Genomic DNA, 26,876 nt, shown 5'->3' on the forward strand with positions numbered 1-26,876 from the left:
CCGGGTCCGAGGAAACTGCAGCCTCGCCTCCATGGGGAAGAGGCGTCCCTGGTCTCATCTCTAAAGATTTTTTTTAAATTTTTTTTATTTGCTTTTTGGGTCCCACCCGGCGATGCTCAGGGCTGACTCCTGGCTCTGCACTCAGGAATCACTCCTGGCGGTGCTCGGGGGACTCTATGGGATGCTGGGATTCGAACCCGGGTCGGCCTTGTGCAAGGCAAACGCCCTCCCCGCTGTGCTATCGCTCCAGCCCCTCTAAAGGTTTTTAAGAACGACTCCCAAAGGACAATTTATTCTCTTTTGTTTTGCTTCTGTTGGGTCACACCCGACAGTGCTCAGGGCGTCTTCCTGGCTCGGTGCTCAGGGCTCACTCCTGACGGGGTTGGCCGTGTGCAAGGCCAGTGTGCTAACCACTGTGCCCTCTCTCTGGCCCCTTAAAGGTCAAATCTCGGAAAGGGACGTCACTGTGCGAATCCCGGCCAAGCGGGTGGATTCGAATGTTTTCTCTCTAAGCACAGTGGCGCTCGGGGTTCACCCACCATCCTGGGAAGGCCCACCTACACCCCCCACCCGCCTCGCGTGGGGCCCCCCCACTTGCCTCGGGCGTGATTCCACACCAGAAGTTGGAGTAGAGCCCCCGGGACTCCAGCATGGGGGCCACGATAGTCTTGTTCTCGGCGATCAGCAGGTTGAGCGTCTGCGGGTTGGTGAGGAAGTTGTCGACGTCTATGAACTAGGAAAGAAAATGGGCGGCGGGGCAGGGGGGAGGGGGTCGGTGAGGCCTCAGCCACGGGGTCCTGCATCCTCGCTCAAAGTGCCCTGAATGCGACTATGTGGTTACTGGGCTCAGTGGAGGTGATGGAGAAGCTCAGGGCTGCCCTGGACCCGAGGTCCTTTCCCCGGACCCCAGGCCACCAGCTCCATGGAGCCTTCCTGGATTGGGTGTTTCCAGTGATAAAATGGATGGAAAAATAAATCAGGTCCCCCTTCCCCCCCGGGCCTCTGGATAAAAGTCCCAAGTAGGGTTCGGGTGAAGATACTCCGTCAACCAGCTGGGCACTCAACGCTGGGAGTTGCCCAGGCCTGCGGGGGTCATCCCTGGAGGCCTCAGGGTCCCACACGGTGCCAGGGATCAAAACAGAGCCGGGGCACTGGAACGAGAGCACAGCGGGGAGGGCGTCTGCCTGGCACGCGGCCGACCCGGGTTCGATCCCCGGCATCCCATAGGGCCCCCCGAGCACCGCCAGGAGTGATTCCTGAGTGCAGAGCCAGGAGTCAGCTCTGAGCATCGCCAGGTGGGACCCAAAAAGCAAAAAAATAAAATTAAAAAAAGCAGAGTTGGCCGCACGCAAGGCAAGTGCCTTGGACCGTCTCTGCAGCCTGGAAAGGGTTTGGGGGCGGCGAATGTCACTGTTGGTTTTCAGAGGGGCCGGGGAGGGGTGTCTGAGGCCCAGGAAACTTCCTCCTGCTTCTCCAGCTGAGAGACGTGTGTGATGACGAACAAGGAACAGACGCTGCTTCCTCGTGCCGGCACTTTCCTGGGCTCTGGCAGAGACGGAAGGAGGGACGGACGCTTCCCCGGGTACGGGACAGGCTCATGGAAGCCCTTCTGGTCCGACTAATGGTTCATGTTCGTGGTTCTTCCAAAGAGCAAACGCAACGAGCAACTAACAGCCCTTTCCCCGGGGCCTCCCTCAGCAATGCTCCTCCTCAGCGGTTCCAGAGAAAGAGACTCAGGGATTGAGTCCAGCTGGGTCTGAGGTGAACCGTGAACCGGAACCCCCCTCCCCCGACCACCTGGACTCAAAGGCAGAGGAGCAGATTTGCACCCAGAGCGGACCCAGTTCCTCCCAGGAGTCGCGGACCTGGACACACGGGTGGGTTTGGAACGTTCTAGAAAGCGAACGTGGGTCTTTACCAGGATGTAGTCTGACCACTTCTCCCTGGCCGTGCGCAGGGCGGCTTGCCGCAGCTTCATGACGTGGGTGAAGCGGGAGCTCGGCCAGTGCTTGGGCCCGATTTCGTCGGGGTAGGACCTGACATCGCGGTAAGGAACAGGATGACGGTGAAGGTGATGCTCACTCACTCACCGCCCAGACAGCCCTGGCAGGAAGTGGCCGCCCGTCTGTCCATCCACCGTCCGTCCATCTAACTCCCCTTCCCGTGCCCCCAGGAAGTAGAGCCTGAGAGCAGAGCAGTGCCAGGAGAGATGAATTTTGGTGGAACGCTCGACTCTTCACAGGGAACGCTCCAGAGTGTGTGTGTGTGTGTGTGTGTGTGTGTAGGGGATCTTGTTACAACCAGGCTCCCACCCCCCAGGGTTAGAGCTGCCATCTCCCCATTTCACACAGGAGGAAACTGAGGTGGGGTTTCTATCGGTCATGTGCTGGGTGCTACACAGTTCACAGGGGTGCTGTGAGGACCAGGCTGGAGTCCTGACCTCGGTCCCTAGAAACTATTTCACACACTCTGTTACATGTGGAAACATGGATTCGTGGCTGTGTGAAAACGTGGCAATGTGGCTGCATGTAAACATGGCAATGTAGCTGCATGGAAATGTTGCAGTGTGGCTGCAGAGAAACGTGGCAACGTGTCTGCAGAGAAACGTGGCAATGTGACTGCACAGAAACGTGGCAACGTGACTGCAGAGAAATGTGGCAATGTCACTGCACAGAAACGTGGCATTGTGGCTGCACAGAAACGTGGCATTGTGGCTGCAGAGAAACGTGGCTAAGGAGAAACGGCATTTCCGGGGAAAGCCACGTTTGAAAGTGGGGGGAAAGGGCTTGCATCTCTACACAGTCTCCCCATGACTGAATGACCCGGACAGGGTGAGGGCAGAGAGTGGCCCGCTGGTGCCCGAGGGGTCTCTCGGCGCCCACAATCCCGTGCAGCGGGGGCAGGTCCCCGGCTGTCCTGGCCACATCACTGGTTGACTCCGGGGCCCACCCAGGCTGCCATTCACGAAGTTCTCAGCGTCTTGTCCCCAGTGAGTGCAAAGTCAGTCTGACCCCAGGCCCAGACGGTCTTTCTCCCTGGTGTCACCCCCCCCCCCGTTACTGCAGCCCTGACATCACCGGCGTCCCCGCTTTCCCAAACCCTGTGCCCCCAAAGTGCCCTCCGCATATCCATCGCCCCTATTTTGGCATGTGATGCTGACCATTAAAATTTGGCCACAGGGAAAAGGACCAGGAGGTCAATTTCCAGGCCACGAGGGTCCAATTCACTGGCAGGGACTTGGAAAGAGCCATGTCCAAGCTCTTTCCTGGCAGTATTAAATTTTTGCTCATTAATACAATGCCGGGACCTGAGCTATCTACAGCTCGACACATATGTCTGAGAAAAAAGGATTATAGAGCAGAAAATTAGAAGAAGAAAAATGTGTTCCGGGAGGACACAGGGCGTCCTTCTCCGTCGTAGTGGCAGCCTATAAGTTTCAGTAAATGACTTGTCCCGGGCAGAAATCCAGCCGGTTCACTTCCTGCTGTAGTGACTTTGGAGTTCTGACGCACTGCACATTCCCGGGTGTTCTCAATACGTTAATTCATTTTGCCAGTCCCTCCGCTATGCAGGATTGAAATTTAGTGCCTGCCAAGAATGTAGCATGGGAGGAAATAAAAGGCACTTGCAGGTGCCAGGGCCTGCCAGAGCCCCCAGATTTCTTAGGGGGGGGGAGAAATGTAAGTCACGCAATTCATTGGCCGTGTTAATCGCGCATATTGCTGTATCCAAACGGTTGCCGCGGGAAGTAAGGGAGCCAGGGCTGGGGCGAGGGGCAGATGTGGGCTGGGTGAATGACAGCTGTTTGGACTAGACGGGGCGGGGGTGGCTAGAAGGGTTTTCTGGGGAGAAGGAGCTGGTGATAAGGAGGAGAGTGGCCAGTAGCAAGCGGTGAGGATGCCAAATGCGGAGAAACAGAGAGACAGAGAGAGACAGAGACAGAGAGAGACAGAGAAAGGCAGAGAGACAGAACGAGAGAGAGACAGAGACAGAGAGACAAACAGAAACAGAGAAAGACAAAGAGACAGATAAAGAAAGACAGAGTCAGAGAGTCAGAGACAGAGAGACAGAGACAAAGAGAGATAGACAGAGAGACAGAGACAGAGAGACAGGGGGAAGGAACTGGTGATAAGAAGGATAGTAGCCAGTAGCAAGCGGTGAGAATGCCAAATGGGGAGAAACAAAGAGACAGAGAGAGACAGAGACAGAGAGAGACAGACAGAGACAGAGAAAGGCAGAGAGACAGAAAGAGAGACAGAGACAGAGAGACAAACAGAAACAGAGAAAGACAGAGACAAAGAGACAGACAAAGACAGAGACAGAGATAGACAGAGACAGAGACAAAGAGATGGACAGAGAGAGACAGAGACAAAGAGAGATAGACAGAGACAGAGACAGAGAGACAGGGGGAAGGAGCTGGTGATAAGAAGGATAGTAGCCAGTAGCAAGCGGTGAGAATGCCAAATGGGGAGAAACAGAGAGACAGAGACAGAGAGACAGACAGAGAGAGACAGAGAAAGGCAGAGAAAGGCAGAGAGAACGAGAGAGATAGAGGCAGAGAGACAAACAGAAACAGAGAAAGACAAAGAGACAAAAAGACAGACAAAGACAGAGACAGAGAGACAGACAGACAGAGACAAAGAGAGATAGAGAGACAGAGAGACAGAGACAAAGAGAGATAGACAGAGACACAGAGACAGAGACAGAGACAAAGAGAGATAGAGAGACAAAGACAGAGAGACAGGGGGAAGGAGCTGGTGATAAGAAGGATAGAAACAGCAGCTTGGCATATCAAAGAAAAACTGGTGCTGGAGCGACAGCACAGCGGGGAGGGCGTTAGCCTGGCACGCGGCCGACCCGGGTTCGATCCCCGGCATCCCCTAGGGTCCCCCACCTCGAGCACTGCCAGGAGTGATTCCTGAGTGCAGAGCTGGGAGTCAGCCCTGAGCATCGCCGGGCGGGACCCAAACCAAAGCAAAAAGCAAAGTCACCAGGAAGCTCCTCCGGGATGAAGACAGGGCCGGTGACATGCCACGGGAAGTGGTCAGTGGAGAGGCGGCAGGATGACCTGCAGGTGACCGGGGGCGAGGGGGCAGGGTGGAGGCAGAAGGAGGACCCGGAAGTGGTCAGCGGCCACTCACCTGGGCTCGGCCAGGGGCCGCCACTCCACGTAGTGGTAGGCCCGCTGCACGCCGCGCAGCCACTCCCGCAGGATCTCCGTGGTGTTGTCCACGTTGTGGTCCGTGGCCGCCCTGCGGGAGAGCACGGGACTCACCATCCATGGGCCGACTCGGGGCGCGGCCCGGGCTCCCCCCGCCCCGGGAGGCCCTGACACACGCAGGGAGGCGCAAGCAAGAACCAAGAACCCGACGCTGCCACGAGACGTTCCCCCGTGGCCACAGTCCCAGTGACCAGAGCACTGGTCACTGATGGTCGTTGGGGTGCTCGTTGGAGCACCCACCCGGCGGTGCTCAGGGCTGACTCCCAGCTCTATGCTCAGGGCTGACTCCTGGCTCTGTACTCAGGGCTGACTCCTGGCTCTGTACTCAGGGCTGACTCCCGGCTCTGTGCTCAGGGATCACTCCTGGCGGTGCTCGGGGGGACCCTAGGGGATGCTGGGATCGAACCCGGGTTGGCTGCATGCAAGACAAATGCCCTCCCCGCTGTGCTCTCGCTCCAGTCCTTCCCTCCCTCCCTCCTTCCTTCCTTCCTTCCTTCCTTCCTTCCTTCCTTCCTTCCTTCCTTCCTTCCTTCCTTCCTTCCTTCCTTCCTTCCTTCCTTCCTTCCCTTTCTTTCTTCCTCCCTCCCTCCCTCCCTCCCTCCCTCCCTCCTTCCCTCCCTCCCTCCCTCCTTCCTTCTTTCCTTCCTTCTTTCCTTCCTTCCTTCCTTCCTTCCTTCCTTCCTTCCTTCCTTCCTTCCTTCCTTCCTTCCTTCCCTTCCTTCCAACTTCCTTCCCTTTCTTTCTTCCTCTCTCTCTTCTTTGTCCCACCCGGCGATGCTCAGGGCTGACTCCCAGCTCTGCACTCAGGAATCACTCCTGGCGGTGCTCAGGGGACCCTATGGGATGCCGGAGATCGAACCCGGGTCGGCCGCGTGCCAGGCCAACGTCCTCCCCACTGTGCTGTCGCTTCAGCCCCTTCAGTTTTGTCCTCACTTTGCCTGTCCAAGCCTGTGTGGGCAGGGGTGGGGAGAGGGTCTCTCCTGTCCCCACAAACTCTCACCAGCACGGTCCAGCCTAGCCAACCCTCGCTGCTTCCTAACTGGACTCTAACGCGGGCCACGGAAGATGGGGCCCCCAAACACAGCTGTGCGGAACAGGAGACAAAACCAGAAGGGCTCTGGCAAGGAGGGACGCCCTCCCGACCGCAGACCAGGTGGGGTTTAGTTCCCGGACACGTCACACAGTTCAAAGCCAAAGGCCCTGGGTTCGACCCCTGCCGCCTCTACTCAGAAGGCTGTTACAGGCGGCTCACGGACGTGACCCACAACACACAAGAGTGTCCAGGCCAGGCCTCCCGGGGGCGGCCGGCTGTTAACAGTCAACGCTGGGCCTACAAGCCTCCCGCTTTTGGTTAACTCTGCCCGTGTCTTGGGGCTGGAGCAATAGCACAGCGGGGAGGGCGTTGGCCTTGCACGTGGCCGACCTGAGTTCGATTCCCAGCATCCCATAGGGTCCCCTGAGCACCGCCAGGAGTGATTCCTGAGTGCAGAGCCAGGAGTGACCCCTGTGCATTGCCAGGTGTGACCCAAAAAGAAAAAAAAAATAAGAACTCTACCCGTGTCTGTCCAGCCGATAGAAAAACTAAACTAGCTCAGTGATCACTCACACCGCTGGGAGTTTATTCCCTAAAACAGACACAACAGGTGCCAGGGCTATAGCGGGCCCAGAGCTTGAGGGGGCAGTGAGGCCAGGGAAGAGGTGGAGGCTGCTGGTGGGCCCGGCCGTGCTCGATTTTTGGGGGCCCTCACGACAGCCACCAAACAGCCTGGTGATCGCCCACCCCAGAAGATTCCCCGTCACGGAGCAAACAGCTCCAGCCCCAACACAATCCACGAGAACTCTTAGGAGAAGTGGTTCTGTGAGAGACACCCACTCCCCCAGGTCCAGAACACGACCCGTGGGGAGAGCGACCCGTGAGAATTTTGACAACCAGAAGAGTGAGGAGATGCAGGAAAAAAATTTTTTTTTTTTTCTTTTTTGGTCACACCCGGCGATGCACAGGGGTCCCTCCTGGCTCTGCACTCAGGAATTACTCCTGGCGGTGCTCAGGGGACCCTATGGGATGCTGGGAATCGAACCCGGGTCAACCGCATGCAAGGCAAACGCCCTCCCCTATGTACTATCGCTCCAGCCACCCCCCCCCCAAAAAAAAACTCATTTTCTGTTTCTTATACAAATGGATGCACTGGTGGAGCGACAGCACAGCGGGGAGAGTGTTGGCCTTGCACGCGGCCGACCGGGTTTGATCCCTGGCATCCCATAGGGCTCCCCGAGCACTGCCAGGAGTGATTTCTGAGCACAGAGCCAGGAGTCAGCCCTGAGCATCACCGGGTGTGACCCAAAACACCAAAAAAAAAAAAGCACTGACTTCCTACTCAAAATAGAAGCAGAAAGAAAGAAATGATAAAATTAAATATAGGGGCCAGAGAGCTAGCACAGCAGGGAGGACGCTTGCCTTGCATGGGGTTGACCCAGGTTCGATCCTCGGCATCCCTTAAGGTCCCTCCAGCCCAGCCGAGAGTGATCCCTGAGCACAGAGCCAGGAGTCCTCAATGAGCACTGCTGGGTGAGCCCCCAAAGATAGATACAGCAAGTCATAAAGGTATAGAATGGAAAAAGAGGGACTGGAGAGAGGGTGGGGGTTAAGGCTTTGCACTGTTGCTAATGCTGTGTTGACCCCCAGAACCACACGGTCCCCCCAGAATTGTCAGGTGCAGCCCGAGTAATTCTGGGGTGTAACCCTGGGGTGCCCGAGTAACTCCTAGCAGCATTGCACCCTCGGGCCTTGGGTTGGACCCCCAATGCATCTGGTTAAGAATCATGGGGAGATGCCCCACCCCCCAGCCACCCGAGCTCTGCACCCCCACAAACTACAAAAGCTATAAAACGAACAAATCAACAAAAGCCCTCATGCCCAAACGCACCCACACGACCAGAGGAGGGATTCTCAAAGCACGGCTTTCAGGGCAGAAAAACTAACAAGAGACAATCACCCACTCCAGGAAATTGAAATATGAAAAATAAGCATGGGCCGGAATGAGTTCCCTCTGGGAGAAATTCCTGTAGCTCCAAGGCCACGACGGGGCTTTGATTTCAAGGAGAAACCGATTTGGAAAACGCATCCAAATGGAAGATTTCCGCCGAAAAGCGCTCCAACTGAGAAATGAGACTTAAAGGGAATCATATCCGTGTTAGAAGGAAAGATAAACACAAAAGACACCAAAAGCAAAACAAAACCCACAAAAACCCGGCGTTTCAGGGGCAAGTGCTGCCAGATCTGAATAAACAGAGTCTTTCCGATGTTACGTAGCTTAAAATATTCTGCAAATATTAACAAAGTGACTCTAGTACCCTACGAAGCAAATACTGTCTCAGGGGGCCAGAACTGGCTCAACATCAAGGGTCTCCATCAAGATCCTGACTCCTTCCGAAATCATCGTGATCTCGGGAACTTCTGTACGAAAGGTCTTCAGCCAAAGTCGAGATCCAGTTTCAAAAGCACATTAATGGGGACAGAGCGATAGCACAGCGGGGAGGGCGTTGGCCTTGCTCACGGCCGACCCGGGTTCGATCCCCGGCATCCCCTAGGGTCCCCCGAGCACCGCCAGGAGTGATTCCTGAGTGCAGAGCCAGGAGTAAACTGTGAGCATAGCTGGGTGTGACCCCCCCCCAAAAAAACAAAACATGAGCAAAAGCATGCTGACAACATTCCAGGCAGGAAGAGGGATTGGAGAGATGGTCCAGGGGTGAAGGTGTTTGCTCAAAGCCCCCAGTGTGTGTCCCCCCAACCCCCAAAAAGAACAAGAAGCCAGAAGTGAAGAAGGGACAGGCAGCAAAGGAGAAAGCCATGGAGGGAGAAGAAGGCTTGAGGCAGAACGGGTGTGGCAGGGAAGGTCACCTCACCCACCCCCAGGGACTCAGCCCAACGCCTGCAGCCGTGATCTCCCCCACCTGCCGTTCCACGGGCCCCGTTACTCCCAGAGTCAGAACGCTGCTCAGAGAGCAAGTCCAGAGGGAACGTGGGGAAGGAAGGAAGTAGGGCTGGGTGTCCGGGGAAGTTGGGGACATGGTGGGCTGGGCTGGAGCACTGAGTGCCTCTGACAAGTCATCTGAGCGACTGTGTGAGCCACAGCGTCATATAATGTGCAACAAGAAAATAAAATAATAATAATAGTATTTTTGTTTTTTGCTTTTTGGGTCACACCCTGCAATGGGGATGACTCCCTGCTCTGTGCTCAGGGCTCACTCCATGCAGACCACGTGTCTACCACATACATGCAGACCGCATGCTCCACCACATACATGCAGAACATATGTTCCATCACATATACGCAGAACACATTCTATGCCACATACATGCAGACTGCATGCTCCACCACATACATGCAGACTGCATGCTCTAACACATACACGCAGACCACATGCTCCACCACCTGCAGGCAGAACATATGTTATGCCACATACATGCAGATGTGTGCCATGTACATAAATACCATGTACTCTAGCACATACATGTAGTCCACATGCTCCACCACATACATGCAGACCACATGCTCCACCACATACATGCAGAACACGTTATGCCACATACATGCAGATGTGTACCATGTACATAAATACCATGCACTCTAGCACATACCTGTAGTCCACATGCTCCACCACATACATGCAGACCACATGCTCCACCACATACATGCAGACCATGTGTCTTTCACACACGTGCAGACCACGCACGACTCCACAGAGCTCCTTTCCTGCCCTTTTCGAGGCGTCCTTCAGTGTTTTTCACTACATTCCAGAACTTCCTTCTTGAAGGCCTTCTCTGTTTTGGTTCCATTTGTTCCCTTGCGGCTGTCAGCAAGCAAATCACTCAGTGGGAGCCACCCCGGGCTGGCAGGAGCCCCGTGGGCTGCCCTGGCTCCCGTCACCCTCCCAGCTCTGCCTGCAGATGCGATTGTCGGGTCTATGAAGTGCCGGGACCATGAATTAATGATATTTTATTTCTCCCGTCTGAATGCCGAGCCTTTGAGGCTCTGGCCCGAGTTGGAATTCCACAGCCTCGTGAGGTCAGAGTGACTCGAGACCCTCCTGCTGGCTTCTAGTCCCAAGGGCATTTGCAAGCATGACACCATCGAATACCAGCTTCTTTCAGTCTGTTTTGGCATTTAATTTCTCTGTGTTAGTTTTTTTTCCTCTGTGTTATTTTGGTTTAACTTATTGAACCGAGATGTTATTCTTGCTTCCCCAGACCGACAAAACAGAATAAAAAAAAATTTTTTTTGCACCTACTGAAATCAATAGAAGGATTCTCCTCCCCAGCCTGATCAAATGGTAAAATGTATTTATAGATTTTCTCGTGCTGAGCTGATTTTTCCACCTTACGTAAATTCAACTGGATACAAACTTGTTTATATTATTCCCGAAGAACTTTTAGTATTTTACCAAATTTATTCATCAAAAATGATCTTAAACTTATGTTGTTAAATGCTGTCAATATTGGTTGAATCGCTATTGAGATTAGCTTTTGCATTTCCTTTACTATTTGTAGAATAAGTCTTATAAGACTTTTCTAATCTCTTCAGAGAATAATACATTCAATTTATTACCTCCCCTTAATTGCATTTCTTTCTCTTTTTGCTTTTTGGGTCCCACCCGGTTATGCTCAGGGCTGACTCCTGGCTCTGCACTCAGGAATCACTCCTGGCGGTGCTCAGGGGACCCTATGGGATGCCGGGGATTGAACCCGGGTTGGCCTCATGCAAGGCAAATGCCCTCCCCTCTATACTATCACTCCGGCCCCTAATTTTTTTTTTTTTTTTTTTTTGCCAGATCATTTGGGACGCTCTGGTCTTGCTTCAAAAATCCCACAAAACACTCAGATCCAGTACCTGGCTCTCCCCACCCTCCAATTTTCAAGTCATCACAGTATTTTGCAGCCAAGCCTGAAGGCCAAGGGCTTGTTAGTGCCGGGATCTCGCCCAGCTCTGCAAACTTGGCATTGAGCCTCAGTGGTACCTACCAGACCCTCCCGCCCGCCCGCTCCCCCCCTCCCCGCCCTGCGCTCCATTCTGACATCCCGGTCTCCCCAACTCACAGCTGCAAAATGCAAACACCTTTGCTGGGAAGAGCTCACTGTCGCCAGTCTGGGGGAGGGGGGAGGGGAGAGTGGGGAGGGCAGCTCCCCAGGGCTCGGGGTGGGTAGTCAGGTGACCCCCGGCCTCTGCCAGGGGCTGCCAGCAAGGACCTATTTTGGACTCGAGGTGTGCAAACAAACTCCCGGTCATCTGCACCCCGTTTCATGACTCAGCCGTCCTTATGAAAAGCCCCAGTGTTGGGGACAAGAGGCCAGACGCTCGGAAAGAACACACCGGCCAGGAGGGGCGCAAGGCCAGGGCCCTGGACAGCGGGAGCGGCTGGGAACGGCGGGGCCCCGACCAGCTCCCTCTGCAAGGCGAGGCCCGGCGAGGCAGCGTGTCGGTGCCAACAGCAAGGAAAATGCAACAAGGACTGAACCACCTCGCAGGGCCGCTGAGCATCAGCCTTCGCGTGTCAGACCCATGCGAGGCCTTCCCGCCTGCATTGCCAGTTTGGGGCGGGGGGGGGGGGTGTCCGGAGAGAGAAATCGGGCTGGGGTGCTCATTCCCTGCTTCAATCACAGATCGTGCGTGCAAAACACAGACGCAAACAGTCGGTCTTGGTGTGGGGAAGATTTTGTGCCCCAGGACCCTTGCACCTCTTTTCTTTTCCTTTCTTTTCCTTTCCTTTCCTTTTCCTTTTCCTTTTCCTTTTCCTTTTCCTTTTCCTTTTCTTTCCCAGTGATGGTCAGGGCTCCTCCTGGCTCTGCACTCAGGAATCACTCCTGGCGGGGCTCGGGGGACCTTATGGGATGCCGGGGATCGAACCTGGGTCAGCTGCATGCAAGGCAAACACCTTCCCCACTGTGCTACCACTCGGGCCTCACCTTCTCTCTACTTACTGTAGCACTATCCTGTTGTTTATCGATGTGCTCGAGTGGGCGCCAGTCACGTCTCCATGGTGAGGCTTGTTGTGACTGTGTTTGGCATCTCGCCACGGGGAGCTTGCCAGGCTCTGCCGTGCGGGCGGGATCCTCTCAGTAGCTTGCCGGGCTCTCCGAGAGGGACAGAGACATCGAACCCGGGTCGGCCGCATGCAAGGCAAACGCCCTCCCCGCTGTGCTGTCACTCCAGCCCTTCTCTCTACTTAGAGATTTAATTTCAGCTGGGCGGGTCACACACAGGTAAAGACACTTTCTCCCATCACCTGGCTGATACACGAGAGAGACGGCATCAGACGGTTCTCTGGGTCTCTAGACTGTTCTGGAAAGAAAGGAAGGGCAGGGTTGTTGTTTTTTGCTGCCCATAAATCCCTTTATTCCTGCCCAGTGTGTCTGGATCCTTGTTGGATTTTGATGACCTGCAAAGAAAAGTTCAACCGAGGAACAAGGCTAAAGGTTTACCTCAACTAAACTCTAGCATTTTGGGGGCGATCAACAGCCCAGCTTGGGGAGTAGAGACTGTCGCTGATAAATCTTACTGGATTAGGGGCTGGAGCCATAGCACAGCGGGGAGGGCATTCACCTTGCAAGCAGCCGACCCGGGTTCGATCCCCGGCATCCCATAGGGTCCCCTGAGCACCGCCAGGAGTGATCCCTGAGTGCAGAGCCAGGAGTCAGCCCTGAGCATCGCCGGGTAGGACCCAAAACAAAAAGGAAGCAAGCAAGCAAACTATTAGGTCGGAGAAATAGCACAGAAGTTAAGAAGTTGGGGCTGGAGCGATAGCACAGCGGGGAGGGTGCTGGCCTGGCACGCGGTCGACCTGGGTTCAATCCCCGGCATCCCATAGGGTCCCCCTGGGCACTGCCAGGAGTGATTTCTGAGTGCAGAGCCGGGAGTCAGCCCTGAGCATCGCCGGGTGGGACCCAAAACAAAAAAAAAAAGAAAAAATAAGAAAAAGAAAGCACAGCGTTACCAGTGACAACGATAAATTCAGCCCCAGCTTGAGACGGTCCCGGGGCATTATTTAAGGGTTCCCCGGGGCTGGCCCGGGGAGTAAATCCCACCCAAGGAGCTGTTCAGTGGCCTCGGGCCTGGTGAATTGACCTCAGTGTCAAAACATGGAACCGTTCCCAGTGTGGTTAGAAACGGTGGCTCCGTCCTGCGCCCATCCTTGAATGAGAGCAGACCGGGGAGGGGAGGTCGGGCTGGGCGTGCTGGGGTTCGGGGGCGGCGGGAGGCTGAGCATAGCAGCCCAGCCGCCAGACAGAATGTTCTCAAAGAAACGCACGGCCGGGAAGGAGTGCGGGTGTGAAAATATTATTTATAACTACACCTTGGGCGGGGGCGGGGGGGGGTGGGGGAGCGCTTTTTTTTTTTTTTTAATTCCCAGTACTGGGATTTTTCAAGTGAACTAAGGAGAAACTTCATTAACTCCAAAGACATTTCTAATGGCAGGAACATCTGGCACATGGGACAATTGAGTCAAAACAAGGTTTTGGGTTTTTTTTTTTTTTTCCACCAGGACTGTTCGTACCATGGAAAATTAGGGGGAGGAGGTGAAGTTTTCGTTTCGAAGAATCCGGGTCCACCGGACCCAGGGAAACTAAAGTAATTAGGCGGGGTTGGGGGGCAGCCTATTCTAAGAAAAGGCAATATCCCTACAGCAGCCTGGACGCCTGACAGTGAATATTCATTTGGAACCAGAGAACTATAAACAAAGACAACAGATTACTCAACCTCTCTTAGCATGAAATGATAATGACCTCAGAAGAGCACTTTTTCCAAGCTGAGATCCAGCCCTGGTGGGCAAGAGCCAGAAGCCTCTTACTATCTCTCTGAGCCCCCCCCCCAGCGTTATTTTTCTAACCCCACGGAACGCACCCCCCAAGGTCCGATTTGAGTCACGCCAACAGCGTGGGATAGAGGACTCGGGCTGAAAGGGGTCTCAGCCCCTTTAAAATGTCTTCCTCAAACACCATTATTCCAATTATTATTATTATTATTATTATTATTATTATTATTATTATTATGGCTGGAGCGATAGCACAGCGGTTGGGCGTTCGCCTTTCATGCGGCCGACCTGAGTTCAATTCTTCCACCCCTCTCGGAGAGCCCAGCAAGCTACGGAGAGTATCGAGCCCGCACAGCAGAGACTGGCAAGCTCCCCGTGCGTATTAAATATGCCAAAAACAGTAACAATAAGTTTCTCAATGAGAGACGTTACTGGTGCCTGCTCGAGCAAATCGAGCAACAGGATGACAGTGACAGTGATTATTATTATTATTATTATTATTATTTGGTTTGGGGTTCACACCAATGGGTGTTTAGGACTGACTCCTGGCTCATGCACTCAGGAATCACTCCTGGCAGTGCTTGGGGAACCCTATGGGATGCCGGGGATTGAACCTGGCATGCAAAGCAGGCACCCAAGCACAGTTGACCACCCAGAAATCCTCCATCAGGGAACAACAGAGACACAATGCCCAGAAGCTCTTTTAAAATGATTCGAGGCTGGAGCGATATAGCACAGCGGGGAGGGCATTGGCCTGGCATGTGGCTGACTCAGGTTCGATCCCCGGCATCCCATGGGGTCCCCCGAGCACCACCAGGGGTGATTCCTGAGCACAGAGCCAGGAGTCAGCCCTGAGTAATGCCGGGTGGGACCCAAAAAGCGCCCCCCAAAACCCAAATTACTTGGCATATCTGCAATTTCCACGAAGCAACATTGCTAATTCTAGCCTGGAGACTTGCCTCGGACACAGGGGAGACTCTTTCTTCCCATCACCCCCTGTTTGAGCTCAGGGATGGTCACTGGCTTCCCCGAGGGTGGGGGAAGGTGTGTGCTATTTTTCTAGCCTCAGTGACTCCATGACTCAAAGAAGTGAGCACAGTTTCCCTTCCTAGGATGCGGCGTCGGACAATCCCCTTCCCAGAAATCAACGTTCCAAAACATCTTCGGCAGCAAAGTAAGCAAGCGGGAAAACAGACCCTGACAGTGATTTTATTCATGGCGACTTGTCGTGGCTGATGAAAGCCGGGAACGGGAGGGCTCCTCAGAGTCCCCACATGCTTCCCCCGACCCTGAACGTCCAGATGCACACGGAAACACATGGGGGACATCTGCCCGGGTTTCCAAGGTGGCCTGAGGGTGCCAGATCTGACCCCTCCCAAAAAAAAAATAAAAGGGGGCGGCGGCGGGAAATATGTGATCTTTCAAGGTCATAAATAAAGATGCTGGAAGGTGTTCAGACAGCAGGGTTAGGATAAATTGGGAAGGAAGACAGTTTATTCTGCCAGTAGCAAGCGGTGAGAATGCCAAATGCGGAGAAACAGAGAGACAGACAGAGACAGAGACAGAGAGAGGCAGACAGAAACAGAGAAAGGCAGAGAGACAGAAAGACAGAGAGAGAGAGACAGAGACAGAGAGACAAACAGAAACAGAGAAAGACGAAGAGACAAAGACAAAGAGAGACAGAGACAAAGAGACAGAGACAGAGAAAGACAAAGAGACAGACAAAGAGAGACAGAGACAGAGAGACAGAGACAGAGAGACAGAGACAGACAGAGACAAAGAGAGATAGAGAGACAGAGAGAGACAGAGAGACAGACCGAGAGACAGAGCCAGAGATAGAGAAAGGCAGAGAGACAGAGAGAAAGAGAGACAGAGAGAAAGAGAGACAGAGAGTCAGAGATAAAGGCAGAGAGACAGAGAGAAAGAGAGACAGAGAGAAAGAGAGAGACAGAGAGTCAGAGATAGAGAAAGGCAGAGAGACAGAGAGAGAGAAAGAGAGACAGACAGAGAGAAAGAGAGAGACAGAGAGAGCTGTTTAAAAAACACACACCAGGGGCTGGAGCTATAACACAGCAGGGAGGGCGTTTGCCTGGCACGCAGCCAACCTGGGTTCGAGCCCCGGTATCCCGTAGGGTCCCCCGAGCACTGCCAGGAGTGATTCCTGAGTGCAGAGCCAGGAGTCAGCCCTGAGCATCGCCGGGTGGGACCCAAAGAGAAAAAAACACTCAACGAACAAACACAACACACAGACCAAGGGGACCCTACGCCTGCTCCTCGAAAACCATATTCAACAGTCCCTCGTGAGAGACGCGAGCCTGAGACAGCAGCATCGCCGCCGTCCCGGCTTCCCGGCGGGGCAGCGGGACTGGTCAGGAGACCCCTGACTGGACGGAGAGAGAGTGGACACAGCGACGCATGAGACAGAGGAATCCTGGCACTCGTCTTCTTATGACTTTTCTGTTTTTCATGAAGAAACCAGAGCAGCACCTCGCCAGGAGACGGCTATGAGCTCACCGCTCCGAAACACTGACTCACGGGCCCTGCCCCGTTCCCAGGAAGGGCCGCGGCTAGGTGGAGCGCGGGGCAGGGGTGGGGAGGGGCGGGGAGGGTCCTCCTTCAACCTCGAGATGCGCTGGGAGACAAAATCAAAACTGTCCATGCCGGGGCCGGAGCGATAGCACAGCGGGGAGGGCGTTTGCCTTGCACTGGCCGACCCGGGTTCGATTCCCGGCATCCCATAGGGTCCCCCGAGCACCGCCAGGGATAATTCCTGAGTGCAGAGCCAAGAGTGACCCCTGTGCATTGCCGGGTGTGACCCAAAAAGAAAAAAAAAAGACATCACTCATGTAAGCTCCTAACCATGCAAAAACCATGCAAGAAACCGTTCCAGATGGCAAAGGTCACAGTGATAAAAGCAATGCAGAAACCCACCAGGCTGTGCGAGTGGGTTAGCCCCCTCCAACCAGCCAGCCAGTAATGATAACATAGCCTCTCTGGTAAGGAATCCAGGATGGAATGTTCAGGATGCATAAGAGGCTCAAAGAAACAATGCAACACACCGCCAATAAAATACAGCAGGATATAAGAGCAGAAATGAGCGACACACAGAAATGACACATCTTGGGTTGGAGCGATAGCCCAACGGGGAGGGCGCTGGCTTTGCACGCAGCCAACCCGGGTTTGATCCCCGGCATCCCCTAGGGTCCCCCAAGCACCGACAGGAGTGATTCCTGAGTGCAGAGCCAGGAGTCAGCCCTGAGCATTGCCGGGTGGGACCCCAAAAGCCAAAAAATATATAAAAAATAAAAAGAAATGACAGATCTGAAAATCCTGGTTGGTGAAATGAAAATTGTCAGAATTGGTGATGCCCTACATGACTGCATGAGGTGCAGAGACTCTCCAGGCAATAGCAGGGGATGGAAAAGCGCCTCAGAATAAACCAACAGACGACAAGAGAACAGCAGGAAGAAGCCAAGAGGAAGAACGTAAGGATCACGGGGGTCCCTGAGGGGCAGGGAGAAAACCCTGATGAAGGAGCAACCATCTGTAACCAATTACTGTGGACAACTTTACGGAAAAAAATTTTTTTTAATTAATTAAAAAAAAAAAGCAACCGTCAAAGCTATCATTGCTTTCTTTTTTTCTCTTTGGGTCCCACCCGGCGATGCTCAGGGCTGACTCCTGGCTCATGCACTCAGGAATTACCCCTGGCGGTGCTCGGGGGACCCTAGGGGATGCTGGGAATCGAACCCTGGTTGGCCGAGTGCCAGGCCAACGCCCTATTCACTGTGCTCTTTCTTCAGCCCCAGTTATCTTTGCTTTGAGAGAACTTCCCCGAGCTGGAGGGGGCAGGTCCCCCCCCCCAGGGGACCCGCTAAAAGAAATCCCAATAACAAAGTAAACATGTGACAGAATGAGAAGGGTGTGACCACCTCTGGGGTCCCTTTCACTCACTCACTCGCTCATTTGCTCGTTCTCTGGGGAGATGCGGAACTTTTGAAACAGGAGAGGAAGAAAAAGGGCCAGTTGGATGAACCAGACGTGGAGAACTGGAATCAGGCCCCCGCAGCCACCTGCAAACTCTGTCTCTTTGGAGACACAGACAAATGTGATCTTTCTACCAAAAATGAACGGTGGACCTGGCAGCAAGTCGCATTATTTTCCTGCCAGGGTGGTGAGTTCGGGGATCGAAGGTCAAGAGAAGGGGGCTGGCAGGAAGATCGTTCCACGGTTGGAAGCCGCCTCCTGAGCTGGGGGAGAAGGCGGCTGGGATGGAGAAGGGGTCACTGAGTCAGGGATGGTTGGAGGGATGCTCGGGACGGGAGATGTGTGCTGAGAGTAGACAAAGGACCCAACGTGACGGCCTCTCGGTGTCTGTATTGCAAACCATGATGCCCCAAAGCAGAGAGAGAGTGGGGGGGAGATTGTCTGCCACGGAGGCAGGGAGAGGGCGGGATGGGGGGATACTGGGGACACAGGTGGTGGGGAATGTGCCCTGGTGGGGGATGGGCGTTCCATCACTGTATGGCTGACACTCAAGCAGGAAAGCTAGTAACTGTAGCTCACGGGGATTAAAAAAAAAATAAAATAAAAATAAAAGTGTATCTCATAGTGATTCAATTAAAAAATAATTTTAAAATAATTTTTAAAATATAAAGGCGGCAGGAGTGGTAGCACAGCAGGGAGGGTGTCTGCCTTGCAAAAAGCAACCATGGGTTTGATTTCTGGGTTCGCACAGGGTCCCCCGACCCCCCCCCCCCCAGGACTAATCCCCAAGCTCAGAGCCAGGAGTAAACCCAGGTGTGGCCCCCAAACCCCAAACACACAAGAAAATAAGTCAAGAAATGAAAAATCATTTTTAGGTAGCTTAAAATATCATAAATTTTGGGGGCTGGAGCAATAGCACAGCAGGGAGGGCGTTTGCCTTGCACGCGGCCACCCGGGTTTGATTCCCAGCATCCCATAGGGTCCCCTGAGCACCGTCAGGAGTGATTCCTGAGTGCAGAGCCAGGAGTAACCCCTGTGCATTGCTAGGTGTGACGCCCCCAAAATAAAAAAGCAAACAAACCTAAAAAGGAATTAAAATAGAACACGAGAGAGTGAGAACACAGGGTGGAATCCCTCATATGCCGACAAGGACTGCACGGACGCACGGAGACGGGAACCCCGAACGTGTCCCTCGGGGGAAATGTGATTTACCTTCTAATTTTGCCTCTGCTCCTTTGACTTTGAAAGGACAAAGCGATCTTGCAAGCTCCCAGCTCCAGAATGCTGCACAATTTACGAGCTGGAACTTGGCCGTTGCTCAAAAGGAGAACAACAAATCCCAGAAACTTTTTTTGTGTGTGGGGGGGTTCCCACCCGGCGATGCTCAGGGCTGACTCCTGGCTCTGCACTCAGGAATCACTCCTGGCGGTACTCGGGGGACCCTAGGGGATGCCGGGGATCGAACCCTGGTCGGCCGCATGCAAGGCCAGCGCCCTCCCCACTGTGCTGTCGCTCCGGCCCTCTCTGGTTATTTATAATAGGTATATAACCCCCACAATAAATCGTACAGGAAATGACACGTCTCCACAGCTAAGCAGGTTGCCTGAGCACCACCAGATGTGGCCCCCAAACCACCACAACAACAGCAACCACAACAACAAAATGGCTTTGAAAACATGTTTTAAGGGTTTGTTTGTTTCTTCGCCACTGTCAAGTTAAGTTCCATAACCCCAGGGGGTCTTGTGGGGGGAGGGGATCTCAGAAAGTGTTTCCCAAAAAGGGTGATGGCCCACAGGGCACCCATGGGGGGGTTCCAGTGATTCCCCTCTCTCCTGGGAGCATGGGGAACTTTCCAGAACTTTCCAGAACCACCATGGAAACGGGGTTCCGGAATCTCAGCAGGGAATGACCGGGAGTCACTGGGCGCCCCCCATACTGGAGGGGCAGACCCCTGACTTCGGAGGGGGGGTCACAGAGAGTGGTCAGCCCGGCCGGAACGGGTGGACAGGTCAGCATTCGCTCAGGGGACTCGGCACAGCCCTGGGTCCCTCCGGCCCGACATCTAAGATGACCCAGCGGGCCTGGCTGAGGCGGCGTCCCCCTGCCCCCCGCCCCTGCCCGGCCACCTGCCGTGCCCAACAGCCGGGGCCAGGAGGAACTGGGTGTCGGGGGGGGGAGCTGGGGGGGGCCGGGCCGGGCTCTGAAGTGGTGCCAGGCCCGGGACAAAGGCGCCACTGTGGAGCCGGGAACAAAAGGCCCCCCAGTTCCCCGGCACCGAGGGCGCATCAGAAACCTGACCCCGGGGACCCAGAGGGGGGACCCGGGCCAGGATGAAACGGGACCCCTCGGAGCCAGGCCGGGCATCCCCCCAAAACACACACCAGTGCGGGGGGGAGGGGAAGGCGGCAGGAACCAGCTGGGAGAGGCGGGCGCCCAGCCTGGTGTCCACCAGCGGCCGAGAGGTCACCTCCCTCCCGGCTCGGGGGTCTCCCGGCCTGAGGTGGGGCCGTGCGCCTCCCAGGGCCAGGGGCTTTATTGTTTTTTTAAATTTTCTTTTTGGGTCCCACCCGGCGGTGCTCAGGGCTGACTCCCGGCTCTGCACTCAGGAATCACTCCTGGCAGTGCTCGGGGGACCCTATGGGATGCCGGGGATCGAACCCGGGTCGGCCGCGTGCCAGGCCAACGCCCTCCCCGCTGGGCTATCGCTCCAGCCCCTAATTTTTTTTTCTTTCTGTGTCACACCTAGCATTCGACAGGGGTTACTCCTGGCTCTGCACTCAAGGAATCACCCCTGGCGGTGCTCGGGGGGACCCTATGGGATGCCGGGAATCGAACCTAGGTTGGCTGTGTGCAAGGCAAACGCCCTCCCCGCTGTGCTATGGCTCCAGCCCCCCAACCCCTAATTTTTAAAAGAAAACTCTGGGTGAGTTCTTCTGTATAACAGCTAACCTGCTATTCCACACCTCTTGGAAGCCCTCTAAATACCTTAAATAATATTTCTTTGATCAGCAATTTTTTTTCTTTTTTTCTGGGGGTGGTGGTGGTGATGCGGGGATGAAGCCAGGGTCTGGGTCATGCACGTATGTGTTTATCCTCTGGGCCAGACTCCCCCACTCCCAGCCTCCCACCAGCCCTTTTTGAGATGCATTTAAGATGCTAAATACCGGGGCGGGCTGGAGCCATAGCCCAGCAGGGAGGGCATTTGCCTTGCACGTGGCTGACCCGGGTTCAAATCCCAGCATCCCATAGGGTCCCCTGAGCACTGCCAGGAGTAATTCCTGAGTGTAGAACCAGGAGTAACCCCTGAGCATCGCCGGGTGGGACCCAAAAAGCAAAAAAAAAAAAAAAAAAAGATGCTAAATACCATCAGAGCAATGAAATCAACCTGTCAGTTCCTCGGGTATGAAAATGCTAAGTCCTAACACCCAAAGGGAGAGAGAGAGTAAGAGGGAAGGCGCCTGCCACAGAGGCAGGGAGGAATGAGGGCAGGGGGGGTGTCGGGAGGAATACTGGGGACGTTGGTGGTGGAGAATGGGCACTGGTGGAGGGATGGGTGCGAGATCATTGTACATTGTATGATTGCAACACAATCACGAAAGTTTGTAACTGTATCTCATGAGGATTCATTAAAAATAAAAATAAAATAAAATAAAATAAAAATAAATTTTAAAATATTAAAAAAAAAAAAGAAAATGCCCAGATATCCAACAATCCACACTTTAAAACAAAAAAAATTGGTGGGGTCGCACCCAGTGATGCTCAGGGGTGACTTCTGACTCTGAGCCCAGGAATGAACTCTGAGAGGTTCCCGTGGGACCGTACGAGATGCGGAGGATTGAACCCTGGTCGGACGCACGCCAAGTGAGTGCCCTAACCACTGAGCACCTGGATACAAGCCCTGACCACCGCGCGCACACACACACACACACACACACACACACACACACACACACACACTATACTCTGGAAAAGAATAAAAAAGTGGAAGCGTCTTATAAACACACACTCATGCATGTAGCTGACCATTCACCAGCTGGCGGCTGCTGGCGGCCGTAAGGACGGAGGGAATAGATTATTCCTCGTCCCCGCGCAGAAAACCAGGAGATGAGCCCTAAAAACCAGCACTCTCCGCCCCCCTCCCCGAATCGTGCCTTTCTAATTTCTTTTTCTTTTTGGGCCCCACCCGGCTCAGGGCTGACTCCCGGCTCTGCACTCAGGACTCACTCCTGGCGGTGCTCGGGGGACCCTAGGGGATGCCGGGGATCGAGCCCGGGCATCTGGCTGTGCAGTGCCAGGCCAACGCCCGCCCCAGCCGCTGTGCTGTCGCTCCGGCCCCGAACCGAAACGTGTGCCTTTCTTTCAAGAGTCACATGGTGGTTCTCCGAGCAGCCAGTCTCGGCGTGGAAACTCAACAACGTCTGAGAAGCTCCATTGTTACAAAGCAGTGGCCGCGCGGGCTTGGGACCCCAACTGTCCTCCCTCACCCGGACCCCGCGCTCATGCCACTGTGCTCCCCAGGACAGGGCGGAATAAGGGGGCTCCTGTCCCAAAGGCTGAGGGCCGGGCTCCATCTGTTTCTGCAAGGGACCTTCAACCCGCCTGCAGGACAAAGGGACGCCTGAGCCCAGCCAGCCCCCTGGAGCCAGACCAGATGACGTGGGCCTGCCCGTCCTCCCCCGCCCTGCCCTGGGCTCCACATCCTGTTCTGGAAAGATCCTCGTCATCCCTATCGGGACAGGAGTGTCCGCGCTGACGGATGGACGGCCTCTGAGCACACGGCCCGAGCTGAGCCACATGCAAGAGACCCCCCCCCCCCCCCGCCACCTCGGCTGGGGAGACAGCGCCCCCTGCTGGAGGGGTATATTCCCCACACGCTCCAGGAAGGCTCAGAATTTGGGCAAGTGCAGAGCTGGGTGCCGGTAACCCCAGGGCCCTGGCACGTGTCTGTGAACCTCTTTTTTCTTTTTTTTAAGTCCCGCCACTGCCTTTTTTCCGGAACCTTCTTGCTGTTCCCCACGTTTTATTTGCCCGTCGAAACGCATCCGCCCAGGCCGAAATAAGTGTCACTCTCTCAAAAAGCGCCCGGGTCCCCACTGCGGCCCTGATAGGATGCCAATGTTCCTCCCTCGCCCAACTCAATTTCTGCCGTGATCAACTGGCCAGAAATCACCATTCGCTCAGAGAACTGAGGGGGTGGGTACTGACTCTAAAAGTGACAGCCTGCCATGGTCCTCTGAGCACCGGGCCAGGAGCAAAACCAGAGCACCGAGCTGAGAGCAGCCCCCAAGCAACAGCTATCTACACGTCCTTAGGAGCCACTGTGCAGATCAGTCTTCTCACCTGTAAAATGGGCATAAAGACATCACACACCTGATGTGTGAAGCTCCGGTTCGTCGTGGCAGGAAGGAATAAATGTATCCTTGTGCTGGTTATTCACCCTAAGGGTTTTAGGCGTGTGAGTTGCCCCTTTTCCTCCATCCCCAGAGAAGCTTACAGTGCACCCCTGGTCCCTCTTCTGCTCACGTCGCGCTACTCAATCCCCCAAGTCAGGCTCAGTTACTTACAAAGTCGAACCTCCCAGTGGCTCTGGACTTTGTATCTGTAGTGAATCATTTGCTTTTCTTTCCCCCCTATAACCTATCTGTATTTTACTAACATTAGAGCAAAGTTCTTTGCTTCAACACAGGAAGGCGGTTAATGCTGTGATCCTGATAATCTGGGAGTTGATTGACTCTGAGATATCTCTACCCCTGGGCGTCCGTCACAGTTACTAGACTCAGGCTTCAGCTGCCGTAGTTCTAACAGCTCCGAAAGCTGGGTCCCACCAGGGGATTCTGGACGGGCCTGGGGCAGGCAGCGAGGCTCCCGTGGCTTAGGTACGGAACAGTCTAGAAATCATTACAGCGCAGCCTTGATCCAAGCCATAATGACCCAAAAGACGGGGCCCCCGGGGGCAGGAAAAGCTAAACCAGCCTGAGATCTTGGAGTCTACACGTCTTGCCGTGCTGAAACCGAATTGTTTAGTACGTACTTGCAGCAAGGGCAGGAGGGAAGCTGAAATATAGACATGCATCAGGCATCAGACAGAGCGTCTCCTTGGGTTAATCCCTCCCCCCCCCAAAAAAAAAAAAAGAATTGACTCCGTTGAACCACTTTCAACGATCCATCACCCCTAAGTCAAGCTCTGTGTCTCAGATGCCGCCCGCAGATTCCCTATAACCTGGTTTGGAGAATAAACGGGTTATTTTGCCCGTCAGTGGGGGCAAATGGGGCAAGAGAAAAACAAGCTTAAGAATCCCTGGGGCCGAGGGGCTGGAGCGATAGCATAGCGGGGAGGGCGTTGGCCTTGCACGCAGCTGACCTAGGTTCGATTCCCAGCATCCCATAGGGTCCCCTGAGCACCTCCAGGAGTGATTCCTGAGTGCAGAGCCAGAAGTAACCCTGTGCATCGCCAGGTGGGACCATAAAAGAAAAAAAAAATCCCTGCGGCCGAAGCGACAGCACAGCGGGGACAGCATTGGCCCGGCACGCGGCCGACCCGGGTTCGATACCTGGCATCCCATAGGGTCCCCCGAGCCCCGCCAGGAGTGATTCCTGAGCACAGAGCCAGGAGGATCCCCTGAGCATCACCAGGTGGGGTCCCCAAACAAAACCAGAATTGCAAAAATTGGACTTGGCCGTGACACTCTTCAGAGAGGCAGCTCAGGGAAGGGGTGCCCAGGGCTTGGCCCTCAGGGTCCTGCCACAGTGACCCAGGTCAAAAGTGAGGTCCCTGCAAAACAGGCGTCAGACCCAGGGGAGAAGATTCTACCAGCATCAAGGAGCACCCTGGAGTGAGTGGGGCAGTGGGTGGGGCAGTGGGTCGTGGCTGTGACCTCGGATGGGACCACGGGGAGATGGAGGGGGGATGACAGGGGGCTGGGAAGACTTCCGGAAACCATTGCTTCCACGTCCCTCCCTTTCCAGAGGACTATGCCCGTGAGAGTCACCCCGCCCTGGCTCCGAGAGAGTCTGGGGGTCCCTGACTTCTCCAGGTGCAAATTCCACGTTTATCTGGGATTCTTTTGTTTTATCTTGGGGCCACATGGGCGGTGCTCTGAGCTGACTCCTGGCTCTGCACTCAGGGATCACTCCTGGCGGGGCTCCAGGGGACCCTATGGGATGCCGAGGATAGAATCGGGTCAGCCGCGTGCCAGGCAAATGCCCTCCCCGCTGTGCTATTGCTGGGGCCCCGGGATTAACTGTTCAGGGACTCCATGCTCTCTTTCTGCGCCCGTCAGGACAGACGCCACCGTCTTTTGGAAGCTGGGCGTAACTTGTACATGCACCCCCTCCGTCACAGACCCGCAGTGTCCCCCCTGTCCACCGTCCACCCTCAGAAACAGCTCTTTTGGGGAAAAAGCAGCCAGGAGCAAACGGTGGAGACGCTTTTCCTCCCCCGTGTGCAAGTTCTTTAGCCGTTCCCTCTGGCTAGAACCCGGGGCGCAGCGCGCTCCGAGGTCCCGGGCTGGTCCGTGGCGCGGGTCACGTAGGGCGCAGCCCGGGGGGTGCCAGCGCGCCCCTGGACTCCCCATGTCACGCCTCCCCCTTGCTCCTGGGGGGCTCCAAGCACTAGAGCGCCGGTCCCGCTGCTGCATCCCGCGCGCCCACCTGTCCCCCAGCCCCTTCCCGCCGCCTCCACCCGCTCCCCTGCGCAGTCCCTGAGAGGGGCGCACGGAGTTCGGAATGTCCGGCGGCCTCTTCCCCATGGGCAGCTCGGTCCAGCACCCCCTGGACGCGGCGCTCGCGGCTGCAGCGGGACGCGCGGGCGCCGGCGGCTCCCGAGCGCGCGGCGGTGCCGGGGGTCCCCGGGGAAGGGCACGTCGCGCGCACCCCGAGCGACCCGGAGTCCCCCGGAGCCAGACGCGCCCGGCGCACCCCGCGCAGGAGGGGCAGGGACTCCGCGGCCGCCCCCAGAAGGCCGGGACCGGGGAGCGGAGCCGGGTCCGGGGCGGGGGGAGCGGCCGGGACGGGGGTCCCCGCTCACCAGATGGCCATTCGGCTCTTGGGGTAGTCCAGGCGCTCCAGGCAGCCCAGGAAGTGCGGCAGCGCGGGCGCGGCGTTCCGGGCCAGCAGGGCCACCAGCACGCTGGGTCTCCGCGCCGGCGACTCGGGGAACGGCGGCTCCGCGGCCCCGCGCGCCCCGCCGCCCAGCAGCGCGCAGGCCAGCAGCGCCCACAGCGCCGGGGGTCCCGCGGGGCGCGCGCGCATCCTGCCCGCCGGGAACCACCGCGCCAGGGGCGCCCGACCCGGCCGCCCGCCCGCCCGCCCGCGCGCCCCGCCCCGGCCTCCGCGGCCCGCCCTCCCGGCCCGGGTCCACTGCGCGCGCGTGCGGGTGCGAGGAGTGGGTGTGTGCGCGCGCGGGGGGGTGGCTGTGTGTGCGCACGTGGGCCTGTGCGTCTGTATATGAGAGCGCCCGTGTGTGTGTGTGTGTGTGCGCGCGTGTGTCTGCGTTTGTATATGAGAGCGCCCGTGTGTGTGTGTGTGTGTGCACGCGCGTGTGTGCGGGGAGTGTACCTGTGTGTGCGTGTGTGTGCGCGTGTGTTTGTGTGCCTGTGTGTGTGTATGTGTGTGGGGGTGTGCGTGTGGGTGTGTATGTGTGCATGAGTGCATGCGTGCTTCTGTGCGTGTATATATGTGTGCGTTGTGTGTATGTGTGCTGTGTATGTGTGCGTGCACGCGTGTGCGTGCACGCGTGTGCGTGTAAGCGTGCTTGTGTGTATGTGTGTGCGTGTCTGTGTGTCTGTGTGCATATGTATGTGTGTGCGTGTGTGCATACATGCGTGCACGTGTGTATGTCTATGTGTGAGCGTGTGTATGT

The 26,876-nt window shown here is 55.7% G+C and overlaps 1 protein-coding gene across 2 annotated transcripts in view; it reads right to left on the minus strand.

Annotated features, from left to right (window-relative positions):
* COLGALT2 (collagen beta(1-O)galactosyltransferase 2) overlaps positions 1-26,306 on the minus strand; it is a 40,297-nt gene extending 13,991 nt beyond the window's left edge. For both annotated transcript variants that reach the window (XM_055120607.1, XM_055120606.1), the window contains exons 1-4: positions 26,043-26,306; positions 5,142-5,252; positions 1,919-2,036; positions 599-733 (exon numbers count right to left, since the gene is read on the minus strand). In XM_055120607.1, coding sequence (XP_054976582.1) covers positions 599-733; positions 1,919-2,036; positions 5,142-5,252; positions 26,043-26,266 — 588 coding nt within the window. In that variant the 5' untranslated portion in view covers positions 26,267-26,306. The remainder of the gene's footprint in view (positions 1-598; positions 734-1,918; positions 2,037-5,141; positions 5,253-26,042) is intronic.
* Positions 26,307-26,876: the final 570 nt, after the last annotated feature.

Source organism: Sorex araneus, chromosome X (assembly GCF_027595985.1).
Source record: "Sorex araneus isolate mSorAra2 chromosome X, mSorAra2.pri, whole genome shotgun sequence".
NCBI lineage: Eukaryota > Metazoa > Chordata > Mammalia > Eulipotyphla > Soricidae > Sorex > Sorex araneus.